The sequence below is a fragment of the Camelus ferus genome, chromosome 3 (genome assembly GCF_009834535.1).
Source record: "Camelus ferus isolate YT-003-E chromosome 3, BCGSAC_Cfer_1.0, whole genome shotgun sequence".
Taxonomy (NCBI): domain Eukaryota; kingdom Metazoa; phylum Chordata; class Mammalia; order Artiodactyla; family Camelidae; genus Camelus; species Camelus ferus.
The window spans coordinates 76,426,047-76,441,771 of NC_045698.1; the positions used below are offsets into that span (position 1 = coordinate 76,426,047).

The following is a 15,725-nucleotide window of genomic DNA, read 5'->3' on the forward strand; positions in this document are numbered from 1 at the left end:
TAGAGGACAAATTCCTATTTGATCTCTGAAGCAATCTCAAACAGGTATATTTCTTACCAGGAATGTTTCAGATGAATTTTGCCTGTCATTTTTGTTTCCTATCTCTGTTAACTTGTCAGGGACCTTTAGTTTAATGCCCTAAACTCAGAGAAACATTTTCTCTGGTAGAAAAAAAATGAGCTAAATCTCTCACTCTCTGATATCCCCAACTCCATTCCTGAGCCCCTGTCTACTAATAAACAAGGGGTTTCAGGAAATTTGCTAAAGAGATGATGGAATTGCAGACAAATACGAGAGAAATAAGCAAGAATGATGGAGTGTCTGGGGAGGAAGATTGCTATTGAACAGCTATGAAAGCAAGATATCAGTGAGCTCCAAAGTTTAATTCAAAGCAGGTAGATTTGGTTGCTAGTTAGAGGGTACTGCAGACTTAATTGTTGGAATCTAGAATATTGAATCTATAAAGATATTTAAAGAGTGTGAAAGAAAGGGAACCAGTCCGTTCAGGCTGCTATAACAGTATACCACAGAGTGGGTGGCTTAAACAACAGAAACGTCCTTACGTAGTTCTGGAGGCTGAAAGTTCAGGGTCAGGGTGCCAGTAGGTCAGGATATGGTGAGAGCTCTCTTCCTGGCTTGCAGACAGCCACCTTTTCACTGTGTCCCCACATGGCAGACAGAGGAAGCAAGTTCTCTGATATCTCTTCTTAGAAGGGCACTAATCCCATCTCATGACCTCATCTAACCCTAATTACCTGCCAAAGGCCCATCTCCAAATACCATCAGATTGGGGGTTAGGGCTTCAATATATGAATTTTGGGAGAACACAATTCAGAGGTTTGGTTTGGTTTCATTAATTTAGTTCTGATCTAACTTTTGTCAGCCCCTAAACCTGGGGACTTTTTATTTAATCTGTAGTTCATTAATAATGGATGAAGTCCACTAGTCGAGGTTCACTGGAACATTTTCCCCAGTGGATTGTGCTGTTGGGCTTATGTACCTCTTTCATTATTATTAAGAGTTCTGCCAGGCTATTTTGTGCTATGACCTTGCTATTTCTAAGGATAACAGTAGTCTATCTCTGTTGGAAATGGAGGCCATTTTGTTATTTCTCACAGGAATTCTGGTCCCTCTCTCTTTTACCCCTAAACCCTTTGTCCCCACAGACAAAAGCAACTACTACAGTTCTCAGGTCAGAATGATAATCAGGTCAAGTCAGAGATTCAAATTCTCTCCTTCAGTTTTCAACACTACGATTCTGCCCAATGGCTTGGAGCTACCCTGTGTAGTACAATCACACTTCAGGCCTTTTTAATCCTAATATTCTCCTAAACGGCCATTGTCAGCATTCAAATATTTCCATTTCTGAAAGGTTTTCTTACTCTCTGTGTGTGTGTACACAAGTGTGCTGCTCTGTGTCACCTTTCTTCCATTTTTGGCATTTCAGACTGATGACGTAAACTTTTTACCTCTGTCACCAGTGCACAGATTTGCTGACATGATTTAGATGAAAGAAAGGCATTTGAGTACTGTACCTTCTGAACTGTCATTTTTCTCTCTACATTTCTGAAAGGGGAAACATAAGAGTTCCCTAAACTAAGCCTGGAGAGTTGGCTGATTTCTCTACGACTAGCCAACAATAGGCTGTAATTTTCTAGTGATGTGAGGGCAGAGGAGGGCCAGGTGAGACTGAGCTGCCTCCTTGGTAAGGTGTGGACATACGCTCCCATCTCACCTTAGGCTGGAACAGGATTCTCTGTGGTGTGGCTGTGCGGGGAGAGGGGGGACACTCAGCCCTCCCTAAGCCTTGCCTTTTCCTGCCTGACTCCAGAACATTTGAGAGATACAGAGACTCTCCCAATGGGACGTTTCCTGAGCAGAGAAAGGGACATGAGAAATTGCTTCTTCCTAGAAACCCACTGCGTTAGGCTGTACTGGAACATTTCATGCTCTGCACCAGCCTGGCCAGTTTGAAGGAAGAATTTAGGAAAATGTTCTGTAATTTGTTCATTCTTTTTCCTTCATTCTTTTTCAAATGCAGCACATGCCCTAGCAGGGATATTTTTATAGTTCCCTTTTGGTCTCTAGTGATTTCAGAACCTCCACCCACCTATAAACTTTGGAGGTTTGGTGGTCAGAGACTGGTGACTCGCTTTTCCCCTCTCTCTTTAGGATGCCAGAGGTGGTTCTCTCTGTTTCTTTTCTCCCACTTTTCTCATACATTTTCACGCAGACCCGTGGTGAAAGATGAAGGTGAACATAGTGAGATGTCTTTGAGATGTGCAAAAGTGAGGGTCATACACAAGGTCGAGGTAATGCTAGGCTGCTCAGCTCTGCTGGCTGCATGTGCTCACCGCGGTAAGTTCTAAGAGGCCATTCCCTGACAATAGTGTCAGCGCCTATCTTTGTTCATTCTCAAATTCAAACTGGAATAGAATGGAAATCTAATATTTTATTTTCCTCTGTGGAAGAAGTCAGTGAATAAGTCTGAGTAAAAATGACTAAAAACTTTTCTTTCCACCTTTTCACTTTTTTATTCTCGAATCCTAACTTTTCCATTTTGTAGTAAATTGGAACTCTAATCAATCTGTCTGTCTTCTTAATTCCTGGTGAAAAAAAAAATCCATGGAAATAGCGCTATAGCATGGCACCTCTAGTAGTGTTAGCTATTATTGTTGTTGTTTTGTGTCATAATTATTAATATGATTATAATTTTTTATAGAAATCTTAAATTGGCTTTGTGTCTGTTCTTACTTCCTGAAGACATGATTGTGTGTATATGCAATCAAAAGTGAACTGTTAACGGGACCATTACATACTTGTGCTGAGCAGACTTACCTTGATAACAGGAAGCTGTGAAAAAGGACAGTCTTGAATTTCTGCAGAAAATTGATGAAATGTACTTAGGCTTCTAAAAATATTTTATTCTCTGTATTTTGTCCCTCTAGACTTTGTGGATTTGAACCATTCTATGATGAAAGAGGTGATCAGTTTATGTTCAGGAGAATTCTTAATTGTGAATATTACTTTATCTCCCCCTGGTGGGATGAAGTATCTCTAAATGCCAAGGATTTGGTAAGTGTGATGGAAATAAAATGTAACAAAATGAAATAAAATCCTTACATTCATTTTTTTCTTTTTTTTTGTATTGAGGTATAGTCAGTTTACAATGTTATGTCAGTTTCTAGTGTACAGCACAATGCTTCAGTCATACATGCATTTTTAAAGAATTAATGGACAGTGCCATTTTTTAAATTTGCCCTTCTTACTATCTTATTTCCTTTTAATTGCAAAATACTTTTAATGAAAACAATGCACATTAGTGCATTTTCCTTATAGATAATGAAAAACAGATGTATTTATCTCTAGCTGAATCATCACAAATTATAAATTACTGCCATATTAATTAATGAGTTTTAACCACCTAGTCAGTGTAGAGCCTTGCTTATGAAGACAGCTATGCTGGGTGAATCCAAACATAACTTATGCAGAAGAATTCTGTTTTAAAATGGCTTGTTATCACCTAGATTAGTTATACTTTGAATAAAACAACATTGCTTCTTGAAATACTACAAACTTACTAAAATATCCTGGTAATAAAACTAGCCCCATCATGCATGATTGGCATTATAAACCAGTTACATTGTACATTTTGTTTGGGTTTTTTTGTTTGTTTCATTTGGCTTCTCAATTCAGGAAACTTGAAGTTTGTTTGCATTCAAGAAACACTCCCACTCTGGGGAGTTGATTCACCTATTCTAAAATAAGAATACTAGTATGTGCGTGAACTATTTACCATCAATCCTCTAGAGAAAAACCATGCAGAAATAACTAAAAGACGACTTTTGAATCACAGAAGGTTAGATCTCCAAGGGGTCTAGGAGTCATCTAATCTTCCCCACATTTTAAAGAAGAGTGTGCTAAAGCCCAGAGAAGAGAAATGACTGTCCAAGTGCACACAGCTTCCCAGCAAAAGGCATTATTAAGAACTAAGAATCCAGGTTTCCAGACCACTTAACCATTTTCCCTCCTTACCATCCATGTTCTTTCATGAAAATGGATTCCATACAGGCCAAGGCTTTTCCAGTGTATCTGGGAAGAGAGGCAGTGGTGTGATATGGGGATGTGTCATCCCAGCTCCTCCCTCACGTCAAGCCCCACACTTCTAAACATCTCTTGGGTCCGTCCACTTCTCTCCACCTCCACCACAACTGTCCCAGTCTTTGCCCCATCCTCTCCTGGTCCACAGCCACAACTTCCTGTCTGGTCTCCTGGCCTCTTCTTGTGCCCTTCTCCAGTACCCTTTCCACACAGGGTCCAAAGGAATGGTCTTATAAGTAAATCACATCATGTCACTGTCCTGCTTTCAGGCTCTGGGGATAAACTCCAAAATCTTTAACAAGCTCTACACAACATTAGCTCATCTGGAGCCTGTCACCCTTTCTTGTGACGTTTCACATCACTCTCCCTTACTCTCCCTTCCAGCATGCCAGACTTACAGTCCCTCATTAGCGTAGCTATAGGATAATGGCAAGGCTTTGGGTTTGAAACTTGACAAGTTCACTGGATCTCTCTGATCTTCAGCAAATTTCTCAATAATTCAGTGTATCAGTATCTTCGGATAAGAAATTAATAAATGACATCTAGAAATTTTTGGTACATACTAGCTTTCAGTAAATTCTTTGTATTTTCATGCAGAGGAGGATGGTATTGATGAGAAAGAGGAAACGGATAATTGGAAAATGAGAGGGAAATACCTACTTGTCAAGGATGTTGTAAGGATTAGGTATCATTTACATAAAATTATTAGTATATGTGTTCAACAGATGATAGCTATGACTCCTATCAGATTTGTATTTACTACCATGCATTCTTTCTCTTAGTCTTTCTTGTCTCCCTCCACCTCCTGTCTGAGTTTAAGCCTAAGCAGTCTTATGTCTCTACCCTTTTCAAATTCAGCGTCTCTACCCCCCACACACATTTCTTTGCAAATGCTACAGAAAGAAAGTGAAAGGAAAGCCAAGTATTTATTCTTCATTCGACTTGCCTGATTTTGTTAACCTGTGTTCAGTTCTTAGGTTATTAGAGTTAGAAAAGACCTTATGCCTTAAATCATCCAAAGCCCCTCATTTTACACATTGGCAGACTGAAACCCAGAGAGGCTGACTACCTTGGAGGCAGTATGGTGTAGTGCATGAGACAGGCTCTAAGGTAAGACCGACCTGAGTTTGAGTATAGCCTCCACCAGTTACCAGTTGTCTGACCTTAGACAAGTCATTAAATCTTCCTGAGCTTCCTTCCATTGCTCATATATGAATTGGAGCTAACAGTTACTAATTAATAAGGTTATGGAAAGGATTACATGAATTTTTAAAATGTTATGTGCACTTAAGAATGCATATAGAAAGGAATTTGGGTGGAAATGAGGTCATGTGAAAAAAGGACCCAGGAGGGCGTCCATATTACCCACTTCATATGTGGGTTTTTATCTAAGGTCACAGAAGTAATTAGAGACCTTGACCAAGTTATATTTGAACATGCCTCCTGATCCAGATATTCTCTACCCCCACTCCGGGTCACCCCTCCTGAGACCAGGGCTGGGGATTATTTTGTTTGTTGATCTTCCTGACAATTTACTGTCTGCTCATCCTTACAAGAAGGTAAACCTCCCAGAATGGACTGCACTGGTTTGAATTCAGTCCTTTAAACAAATCATACCCCAAAGCCACTGACACCTTTGCTTTGATTTTAAATAGGCTTTTACTCCAGCTCTTGGCTTATGTCTTCAGGTACCCTCAAGAGATTAGAGAGAGCTATGAAGTTCATGATAGAATCATAGTATAATCATAATGGCTATGATACTACCCCTTTCGTTTGCCATTCAGTCCCCATAGAATGATGGATGCATGAACGATTCCATCTCCATTGAGATGTATTTTAAGTTCTGAATTCTGAGTGATGTGAAGTGCAGCCTGGAATTATTCAGATGCTGGTTCTCCTTCAAAGAACTTCCAGTCCATAGGCAAGGCAGGACTTGTTTCTTTGACCTCTGCGGTCAAGCTGTCTGCCAGTTGGGGTTCTCAGGTAGTGCACACCACCATCTTCTCAGACTCCCTCAGCTAATGCTACCTGAAGTGACCTCTTGGGGCTTAATTTTTTTTTAATGTATATTTAGTGTACTGCCAAGGAAATAGAATAAGACCTAGAAGTTCACACGATGAGGGGCAAGCCCCGGTCAACATAAAAATCTCCCTAAGAAGTCTGTGGTTCTTTATTATTTTTCAGGTCAGAAAATTAATTGTGTTGGATCCTAAGAAAAGGCTGACTACCTTCCAAGCTCTCCAGCACCCCTGGGTCACAGGTAAAGCAGCCAATTTTGTACACATGGATACGGCTCAAAAGAAGCTCCAAGAATTCAATGCCCGGCGCAAGCTGAAGGTAAGATGGCATTTATTTCATTTTATTTAAAAAAAGATTTCGCTCATATCTTGACGATCAAAGATAATTAAGTCCACTATTATTTATCTAATACTATTATTCGTCTCCTGTGGTACCAGGAAAAATCCTGCTTTGAAATCCCAACAGTGCTGGTGTAAAGCACACACAGTTCTGTTATCCTCTCGTAAGAATTTGTTGTTAATAAAGGGAAATATGTTGTAAGTTGAGATTAACTCACCAAACAAATACATTATCACTGCTTCCCACGTAAGGCTGAACTGCTTGAACTGAATTGTTCAGGAAGCTGATATTTATTCAGAAAGTTGTCTTCTTTCTGAATATGCAAAAATTGGAAAACAATTTTAATACCTTTATTTTGTAATATAGGTAAATAATTATCATATTTGGTAAAAATTAAAATAATTCAAGTGATAGGGAATATTATCCACCGAAATATATCTCTTTTGTTGAATGTATATGGAATAGAGATTAGCTGCTTTTCTCTTACATAATGGTGTTTAGGACTAGCTATATGTACAGGGGATCTCAGAGAACATTTGGTGGTCAAAAATAGTTTTCTCTTCAGCAATTCCTTACAGGCCGATACTAAATAAACCTGAAGGGTTCCATGGTCAAATTAATTTTAAATACTCTAGATTAAATAACTCTGACCTAACCCAGGATTTCTCAAACAAATTTGATGGTGGAACTCTTTTCTCCGTACTACCTATTAATATCCATGGAACTAGTGTTCCATGAAACACATACTTTGGGAAACACAATCTAAAATTTTTGAAACCTAGTAGTCCATTGGAAAATGCATTTACTCAGGCTTTCAGTTGTCCAGATGATTAAATACACTAATTTGAGATTAAAAAGCTTTTGCTGTTTATTCTCTAAACAAGTTTTCATTAGACAATCTTGAAATAATATACTTTCAGAGATTAAACACTACCATATAATAACAAACTCCCTGAGTGCAAAATTGAGATTGAGCTCTGATTTGTGATTTTAAGTGGAAGTAACACCTGACATTTTTCTGTTTCCAATTAGGCAGCAGTGAAGGCCGTAGTAGCCTCTTCCCGGCTGGGAAGTGCCAGCAGCAGCCATTGCAGCATCCAGGAGAGCCAGAAGGCCAGCCGAGAGCCATCTCCAACTCAAGATGGCAATGAGGATGTTAAAGTTATTACAGAAGGAGAGAAAATTCAAGGAGATGGGGCCTGCATGGCAGTTGAGGGGGCAGAGGCTGAGCTGTTGAAGGTGCAGGCCGTAGACGAGATTAAAGATGCTGATATAAATGCTGCTGAGGCCACCAAGATGGTGTCCGAGGCAATGGAGGATGGGATAAAGGAGGCTGATCCGGAAATAGAAGAGGGCCTAGTGGAGGAAAAGCTGAAGACTACTGAGGAAGCAGCAGCCTCTAAGGAAGAGCAAGAAAACCCTGCTCTGGAATTTGGAGTTCAGCAGAATGATGTGATCCTGCCAGAGAACTAAATTGGCTTCCTTCCAATCTGGGAGCCAAATCCTGGCACTTTATGCATTTTGTCCTTCAGCAGGGAAGGGGTGGAAGCATGATGTGCGCTATAGTCATTCTGTTTTGGGGGTGCAAAACAAAATACATATATATCAGTTGGTAATCCTAACTTCAATGCATGTGACTGCTTTATGAAAAAATAATGTCTTCTATGGTATGTAATGTATACCTAATACTGATGAATTAAATTTGAAAATGCAAGTAAGTAAACACAACATAACATTTAAAAACATACATTTTCAGGGACCAGTAGCACACATTTGAAGTAAATAGCAACAAATTGTTTTTGCTTTGAAAGCCTAGCCATCCTATATCCTTTGATTTCTTCACAAGGCAGTAATTCCTTTGGACTGTTGCTCAGCTAATACTAGTTAGAGCATGTGTTCCCATGACATTCACAATATTTTCAATAATGTGTTCAAACTGTTTTCAAGAAAGTGGTTAGGTTATAGTTGTATGGTATGTGAAAAAAAAAATCCACATATAATGGTAAGAAATTGAAGCATACTTTAAGGGCTATGAAACTGTATGCCCCTAAAGCTTGTAAGGAGAATGCTTTTTTTATCTTGTCTTTATTTATATATACCATATTACTAATAACCAAAAATGTTCTATCACAAAATCCTGCCATTTTACAGTCCTAGAAGAAGTATTTTATAAACTCATGCTGAGGAATGTATTCTTTCCTTCACTTGTCCTCTAGTAAGAAGTCCTTCTGATGAACAACACTTAGGGTGGAATAAAGAAATTTAGGGAAGAAAAGGAGATAAGACTGGAACTTACAGTAACAAAGACTGACTCCCTGTCATTTTTCAGGTAAAATTGAATTTATTCATGAGCTTGTACAGCTTTAAGAATAGGAACATTTTTATGGATAAACTCTCTAATTACCAAATTTCAAATATTTAGAAAAATCTACCCCAAGGGCTGGTGCCAAAATATCTGAATAGAGTGGGAATATCCCACTATAAGATCATTCTTTATTGACTTTACTATCATAAGGAAATATTTTTGCTTATAAAAGTCCTTTTTTCCTTCAGTTGATGGTTATTTAGATATAATGCTTATGAACTAAAGACATTTCTGAAAAGCTAGTATATCTTTTTCTCATATTTGGAATGGAAGCACCCATAATTTACATTGTAGTTTTGAAAGTTTCCAGGTCAAGAAATTTAGGATAATGCAACTTGTTACTTTCTTTAATAAACAAAAACAAAAAGAAATAAAGAAAAAACAGATTTTAAATCAGAATCTTGAGAAGCTATAACATTAGACCTAATATTTTACCTTTTTTTTCCCAAAAGATTTTTCTTCGGTTTTCATGTGAACACATCTCCCTTATAAAAATCACAGTTAAATTCCAGGTACCTCAGATTTATTTCAAGATTGAGCTGAAATGAACATTTTCATCAAGTTAATTATGCATCACATTTTTAGTAGGTTTCCTTAATTTTAAAAAAGGATTATTTTCAGGCAAAGATGACGAACAATAAAAATGACTGTCACATAAAAATCTTCATAAAAAAATGATCTTAAATTCTTTTGGCTCTTCCTCAAAACTATTAAGTGGGAAAATGAAATTAAATCTCTGGTTTCTGAGGGCTTTTGGACCTTGCAGACATTCTGCTTTCCAAGTGTAAATCTTCCTTTACTACTGTTCTCAAGAGAAGGAAATGAGATAGAACTTCTCGTCTTCCGTTATATAGGGGCCTGACAGACCACTGACATGCAGGAAAAAGCCCTTAGGGCACATCTGGTCTCAGAGAGAGATTGTTTTATGATTCATTTTATTTTTATGAACTAATAGTACTTTATCTTCTTTATTGTTTCTTCTTTATTCTCTCTCAGAATTCCGATTTTACCTATTATAAGGGGCTTACTAGTTTTAACCTTTAAAAATGCCTTCTTCCCCAAGCATTAAGACTTCCATTTTAAAAGACCAATTCCTGGTATACTTTTCCCACAGAGACTTAGCAGTATATATGGTAAATGTCCCATATATTGGAAAGGGGAAGAAGAGAGGGAAAGGAATCTTAATGGAAAGTGGCAATTACTAGTTGGAAGATAACACTTTGTCCCTCCCAGCCCACCTCCGTATTGTTCCAAGGCAGTCATTGGATCATTCCAGTACTCAGGGCCGACGGCACTGGCTGGACCTGTGGACTGTGCAGTGTGAAGAGCACTGCAAACGCCAAGACCAATGTGTGTGTAAGAATTTACCCATTTAAATGAGTACACATGCCTGTTCCTTGGTGAGTACTTGAGGGTGTGAGGGTAATTTTCTCTTTTTTTAACCTGTAAATTGCACTTTCTACAAATCAGTGGGAGTTTTAAATTTTGACTTGTATGTTAAAGATTGTCCTGATAATGCGTAAATAGTGACTGATTTAGTCATTTCAGTGGAAAACAAGGCAAACTTTCATAGGAATTGGTCATTTTAGCCAGATGATTCAATCTAAGATTTTGTAGGGATACAGTTTAACATTTTTAACATTTTTGAGAGAGCAGTAAACATTTATATTGCATGTTAAAATGGGGTATATTATCTATCTCAAAGATAATTTAGCTAAATAATGTTAGACTAATGCAGATAGAAACTTAACTTGATGGGCTATTTCATAATGTTACCTTAATGGACAATATAGTCACAAAGCAAAATAATTAAGGGAATTTTAGCAAAGAACAACAATTACATTTTGCTTTTTAGAGCTGACAGTTATTATGTTACATTATTAATTTTTGTTTACAGATAAGTTCAGATACATAACACAAACTATTTTGCCATAAAGAAGGACAATCTTGAATTATTTCCCCTATTTAAAAAGTCTAGTTGGAATCCCAGTGGTTTTTCTCAGACCGTAAGAGCTCATTTGTCCCATGAATACATAAATAAGGTAGAAATTAGAACAGTATGGCTGTAGAAGTTACTGTCTAGAACAAGTGCTAATATAAATATGATATAAACCATGTATGTAATTTTAAATTATCTCTTAGCCATATTTTAAAAAGTAAAAAAAAGCAAGTTAACTATATATTTTAATCTAATATATCCAAACTATTATTCCAATATATAATCAATATGAAAAAGAGATCTTTTAAATTTTTTATTTTTATACTAAGTTTTCAAAAGCAAGAGTTGCATGTTACACCTTTAGTACAAATGCTCAATAGCCACATGTGACTAGTGGCTACTATACTGGAAGAGCACTGATCTAGATCACTTTTTAAGCAAAATGACACATGAATTTCTGTGCTTAGATTTGAGCTGCCTCAGTTTTCCACACAAATGAGTTAGTAGAAGGCCAAAAAGCTGTTTCAAAAATGTCATAGACTGAAATGAGTAAAAACTCTATTGGCCACTTCTACTTATTCATATGCTTCAAATGAAGAGTATTTCCCGACTTGACTTTTAGAAAATAATACTTGCCTGGGCATTGATAAGTTGTCTTTTGGCCACAGTTCCTCTCATCCCTCTCTGGGCCCTGGAATCTTGACTGCAGGCTAACGTCTCCTGAGTACTGCCATGATTTTGGTTCTCACGTACCAAAATCTACTGTAGGCAAACCATGTGTGTTCATTCAGGAAAGAGTGCGCACTGAACTTGAATGGAATTTTGTAGGCCTGAAATAAGCTGGACACCATCCTTGTGCTGCAGGTAATATTTCTTTCTAAAAATCCTTTTGAAGCATACCAAATTTGCATGAGAAAGACTGTATGATAAGGATGATGTCATCCTAGTTATCCCTAAAATGTGAATATGGCCATGGCTGGCATTTTTTAGATTTCCTTAGAGAGGTTTAATCAACACTGCCATTACACATGGATTCAAAAGACTTTAACATTTTCTTACATATTGCTATTTCACAATAATGCTCAAGATTCTATAGCCATTTTTAGTGGCAAACTTTAAAAGAAACAGTTTGCCTTTTACTGTGACTTCAATTACATAGTATTTTAAACATATTTTGTAATTTAGAATGTTTAGCAATCCCTATTTCCAGTTTCACATTCAAGGTAACTCCCAGTGAGTTTCCTGCAGACTGAAGATTTAGAGACAGCCATTTTGTTTCATAATTCAGTTGTTTCACAGAAGCATTTGGCTGAATTTCAAATCAGAAAAAGAAAAGAAGTAAATGCCAGAAAAGGCAAAGGATAAAATTAGTAAACCATTTATTCTGTTTTAGGATTGTCCTTGCAAAGCAATGCAAAAAAAAAAAAAAAAGTCAACAAAGTGAATCAGAGCTAGGTTTTTCTTGATGAGGTCGACTCCACATAAATTGACATAAATACACAGAGCAGAGTCAATTACATAATTACAATGCCATTATGTAATTTACTTGTCATTGCAGAGTGTTCAGTCTGGTTATCAAGGTCTACTTTAGCTGGTGCAAAATTTCCAGACATTAACCTACGTAATAGTATTTGTAATATCCTTGTAATTACTGCCTATTAGGTCATATTCCAATTTCCTTATTGTTCATCACTGGTATGTTCCTGATCAGGGTTGTTGCTAACTTTGAGCATTTACTGGTCAAATACTGCTTACTGGTTAGACTATGTGTGTGTCTTCAGTGTTTTTTTAAACATTTATGCATATATAATCTTAATATTGGTATTGTACTATTCATAACCATATGATAAGCAGAAATTTAACGAATAATTTTCTATAAAACTTTTTGTTCAAAGTCCTTTTCTCCCCCTGGCACAACTCAGGGTGAGTTTCTGGCTCCTTGACAAATCACTGGAGAGATAACAGCTATCCATCCATGGTAACCAAGTTCAGCATTTCCTCTTTCTATATCCTGATCTATTAAGGGCCAGTTTTTGTCATTGTTACTTTCAAATGTCACTTGAGATCGGATAATATGTCTTAGCTCACAAAGCTCAACCATTTACATACTATCTTGGAGAGCAATAACAAACGACTAATTTATGTTTGCTCGTTTAAAATTCTAATGTTCATACACTGTCTATGATATACTCTAGAAGGTTTGATTGTATGATTTTAACATCCCTCAAGATACAGCCTTTTTCCTGTCACCTGGCTCAGAGGTCACCTAGGACAAGATGGAAGCCTTGCCATGAGAGTGGACCATCTGAGTCTTTGGCAGGAATCAGACATTGCTCTAGAGAAGACTCCAGGCATCTGAATTGGTCGGGCTCAAATGAGCCAAATGGGAGAAGACCTCTTCCATGCTTTGACTGAAAGTGATACTGTTTGAATATTGGTATAGTCAGTAATGGAAAATGGGATTCCACTAATCATTTGCTCTTCCCATGACTTGGTTTGCTACCACTTGTCCCAGACCAATGTTTTGTTCCATCTCTCTGGCTGTCAGGCCACCCTCTAGGACTTTGAAATACTCTTAAATCCTGGAAAGATTATCCCAGCCTGGTTGGAGAAATGTGGAGCCTTCAGTGGCCCAGAATTTAGTTTGAAACTATAAACAGCAATGCTAAGACTGCAAAATCATACTGTTCGTCTTAAATAGTTGTTTTCAGCACATTTTGAAAATTGACCTGGAATACCCATAGCTAGGGAATATTTATATCTGTGTAATCTTTGCTGTGGTTCACTGTGTTAAAAATGACAGATACTTAATCTTCAGTCAGATTATATGATAATCTTTATTTTTCTTTTAAGAGGTTATTTTGGGCTACTCAAATACAATAGGCTTCATATTAGGATTTTTGAAAGCTGCTGTTTTTCCTAAGCACTCTCAAACTCTGACCATCAGTTGTGGATGATAAAAATTTACTAGGTTTGTCCTTTTCTTGATATGTATATGGTAATTAATCTGGTTTGTAAAGGATATAAGTAAGAATGACTATAAATTGACAACTGTCATAACTGCCTCTTTTTAACTTCACCTATTTTTATAGCCTATCATGCAGCTAATATACTGTAGCATACAAATAACGTTAATTAGCCACGATTTTGTTTACATTTTTGTTGCCGAGATTATTACTTTTTTCAAAGTGTTTCTATTCTTGCACACTTAATGTCAGTAATATTTTCATGTCCCCCAAGCCTAAAGAATTAACTCACATGCCCATTCATTGTTAGGTCCAAACAATGTAATAGTAGTACTATATTTCTGACATGTTGCTGTGTTTCCCTTGACATTCTAAGATGTCCTTTGAGTTCACTGAGTGGGAACAGCAGACGGGTGACAGATGTTTAAGTCATTCTTTATGCTCAATGAACTACAGGTATCAAGCAAAAAGGATTATTAGTAAACAAGTTAGAGGCTAATGTTTATACTCTTTCTTATTTGAATGCCAATCATTCTTTCATCTGTGGTCTTTGTGATATACATATAAAGCTTACATGTGTTTTTTGTTTGTTTGTTTGTTTTGTTTTGTTTTTAAGTAATAGCCACATAATTACCCAAGGAAACAAATTTAAATCTCCAAAGAACAGTTTTCAGGAGTCAGGCAAACTATGGTTCATGGAGCAAATCCACCAGAGGCCTGTTTTATAAAGTTTTATTAGAACACAACCATGCTGACTTATTTATACATTGGCTATGGCTGCTTTCATGCTACTAGGACAGAGTTTAGTAGTTTCAACAGAGACTGTAGTAGTTTAGTTTAGTAGTTTAGTAGTTTCAACAGAGACTGTATGGCCCAGAAAACCTAAAATGTTTATCTGGCCCTTTACAGAAAAAAATTGATGACCTTATTTTTTATTTTTTCACCCTGCCTTTTTGGTGATATCTAGGTATACAGATTACAATACTCCAAATTTCTTCCCCTTAGCTTAAGGTTCTTATTCCCATTTGCTTCGTAGGAAGTTTGGAGAGGTTTGTTTCGGTGCAGGTGGTCTCAACAATATTTTTTCTGGAAATACAAGTAAACAGTAAAATTTCCCTACAGAACTAAAAATTCAGAAGTGCATAATGCCTGAAAAAAGTTTAGAGTATGAATTGACTTGGTTAAGAGGGAGGAATTTAAAACATTTCTAGCACTTTGAGCATGTTTTAGAAATTTGATCCTTTTATTTAAAATCATGTAAATGACAGTTTACATTGCTCACATTTAAGTTAATCTGCAGCTGTTACTAGTAAGCTAATAAATGAGAGAGCACTTTGGTTCTGAATCCTTCAGAATATTTTCAAGTAATTTATACCAACTGGATTTTCATTTAATAATTTTTAGGAAATGTGCTTTATTATGTGACATTCTGTGACAGTGACTTGCTCATCAATAGCTCAGGGAACAGGCAAAGAGCCAACTCCTTTATATAAGAAAGCTACTTTCCAAACCCCATTTTTCTGAGTGTTATTTATTTTGTTTCTTCAAAAAAAGAAGGCCTTGAGTAAATGCTTCCCTTTACTTCCTTTTCTTACGTATTTAGAAACCCAGGAAGGGCCCTTCTCTTGGTCTATTTCTGTCACAGAGAAATTATTCATTCCACGATATCTGCCTTAAGGGAAGCAAGTGACCCAGATACTGAGAATGCGGCATGCATGACTTTTGTGTTTGACTTTGAACATCTGTAGCCAAAAGGTTACAAATGAGGTATTGAGTAGAAAATCAGCTTATTTTTAGGAATACCTAAAATGTTATCATGACTCTAATTAAATAATAAATTGTTTTCTTTAAACTACTGCAGCAATCAATATGATGTAGCCACTTGGACACACTGTAGAACTCAGGAAAAGAAAAAAGATGAATTGTCTGCCAGTTCCTCGTTGATGTGAGTAGCAGGGAGACACTACTGGAATGGAAGAGGGAAAAGGTAAAATGT

At 36.9% G+C, this 15,725-nt stretch overlaps 1 protein-coding gene across 2 annotated transcripts in view; it reads left to right on the plus strand.

Moving 5' to 3' along the window:
* The window catches only part of CAMK4 (calcium/calmodulin dependent protein kinase IV), a 211,531-nt gene that overhangs the window by 185,074 nt on the left and 10,732 nt on the right, over nucleotides 1-15,725 (plus strand). Inside the window, exons 10-12 of one of the 2 annotated variants that reach the window (XM_032476487.1) lie at nucleotides 2,949-3,075; nucleotides 6,286-6,438; nucleotides 7,492-14,797. In XM_032476487.1, coding sequence (XP_032332378.1) covers nucleotides 2,949-3,075; nucleotides 6,286-6,438; nucleotides 7,492-7,932 — 721 coding nt within the window. In that variant the 3' untranslated portion in view covers nucleotides 7,933-14,797. Of the gene's footprint in view, nucleotides 1-2,948; nucleotides 3,076-6,285; nucleotides 6,439-7,491; nucleotides 14,914-15,725 lie in introns of those variants that run through there. The other variant, XM_006192562.2, reaches the window with a different exon arrangement.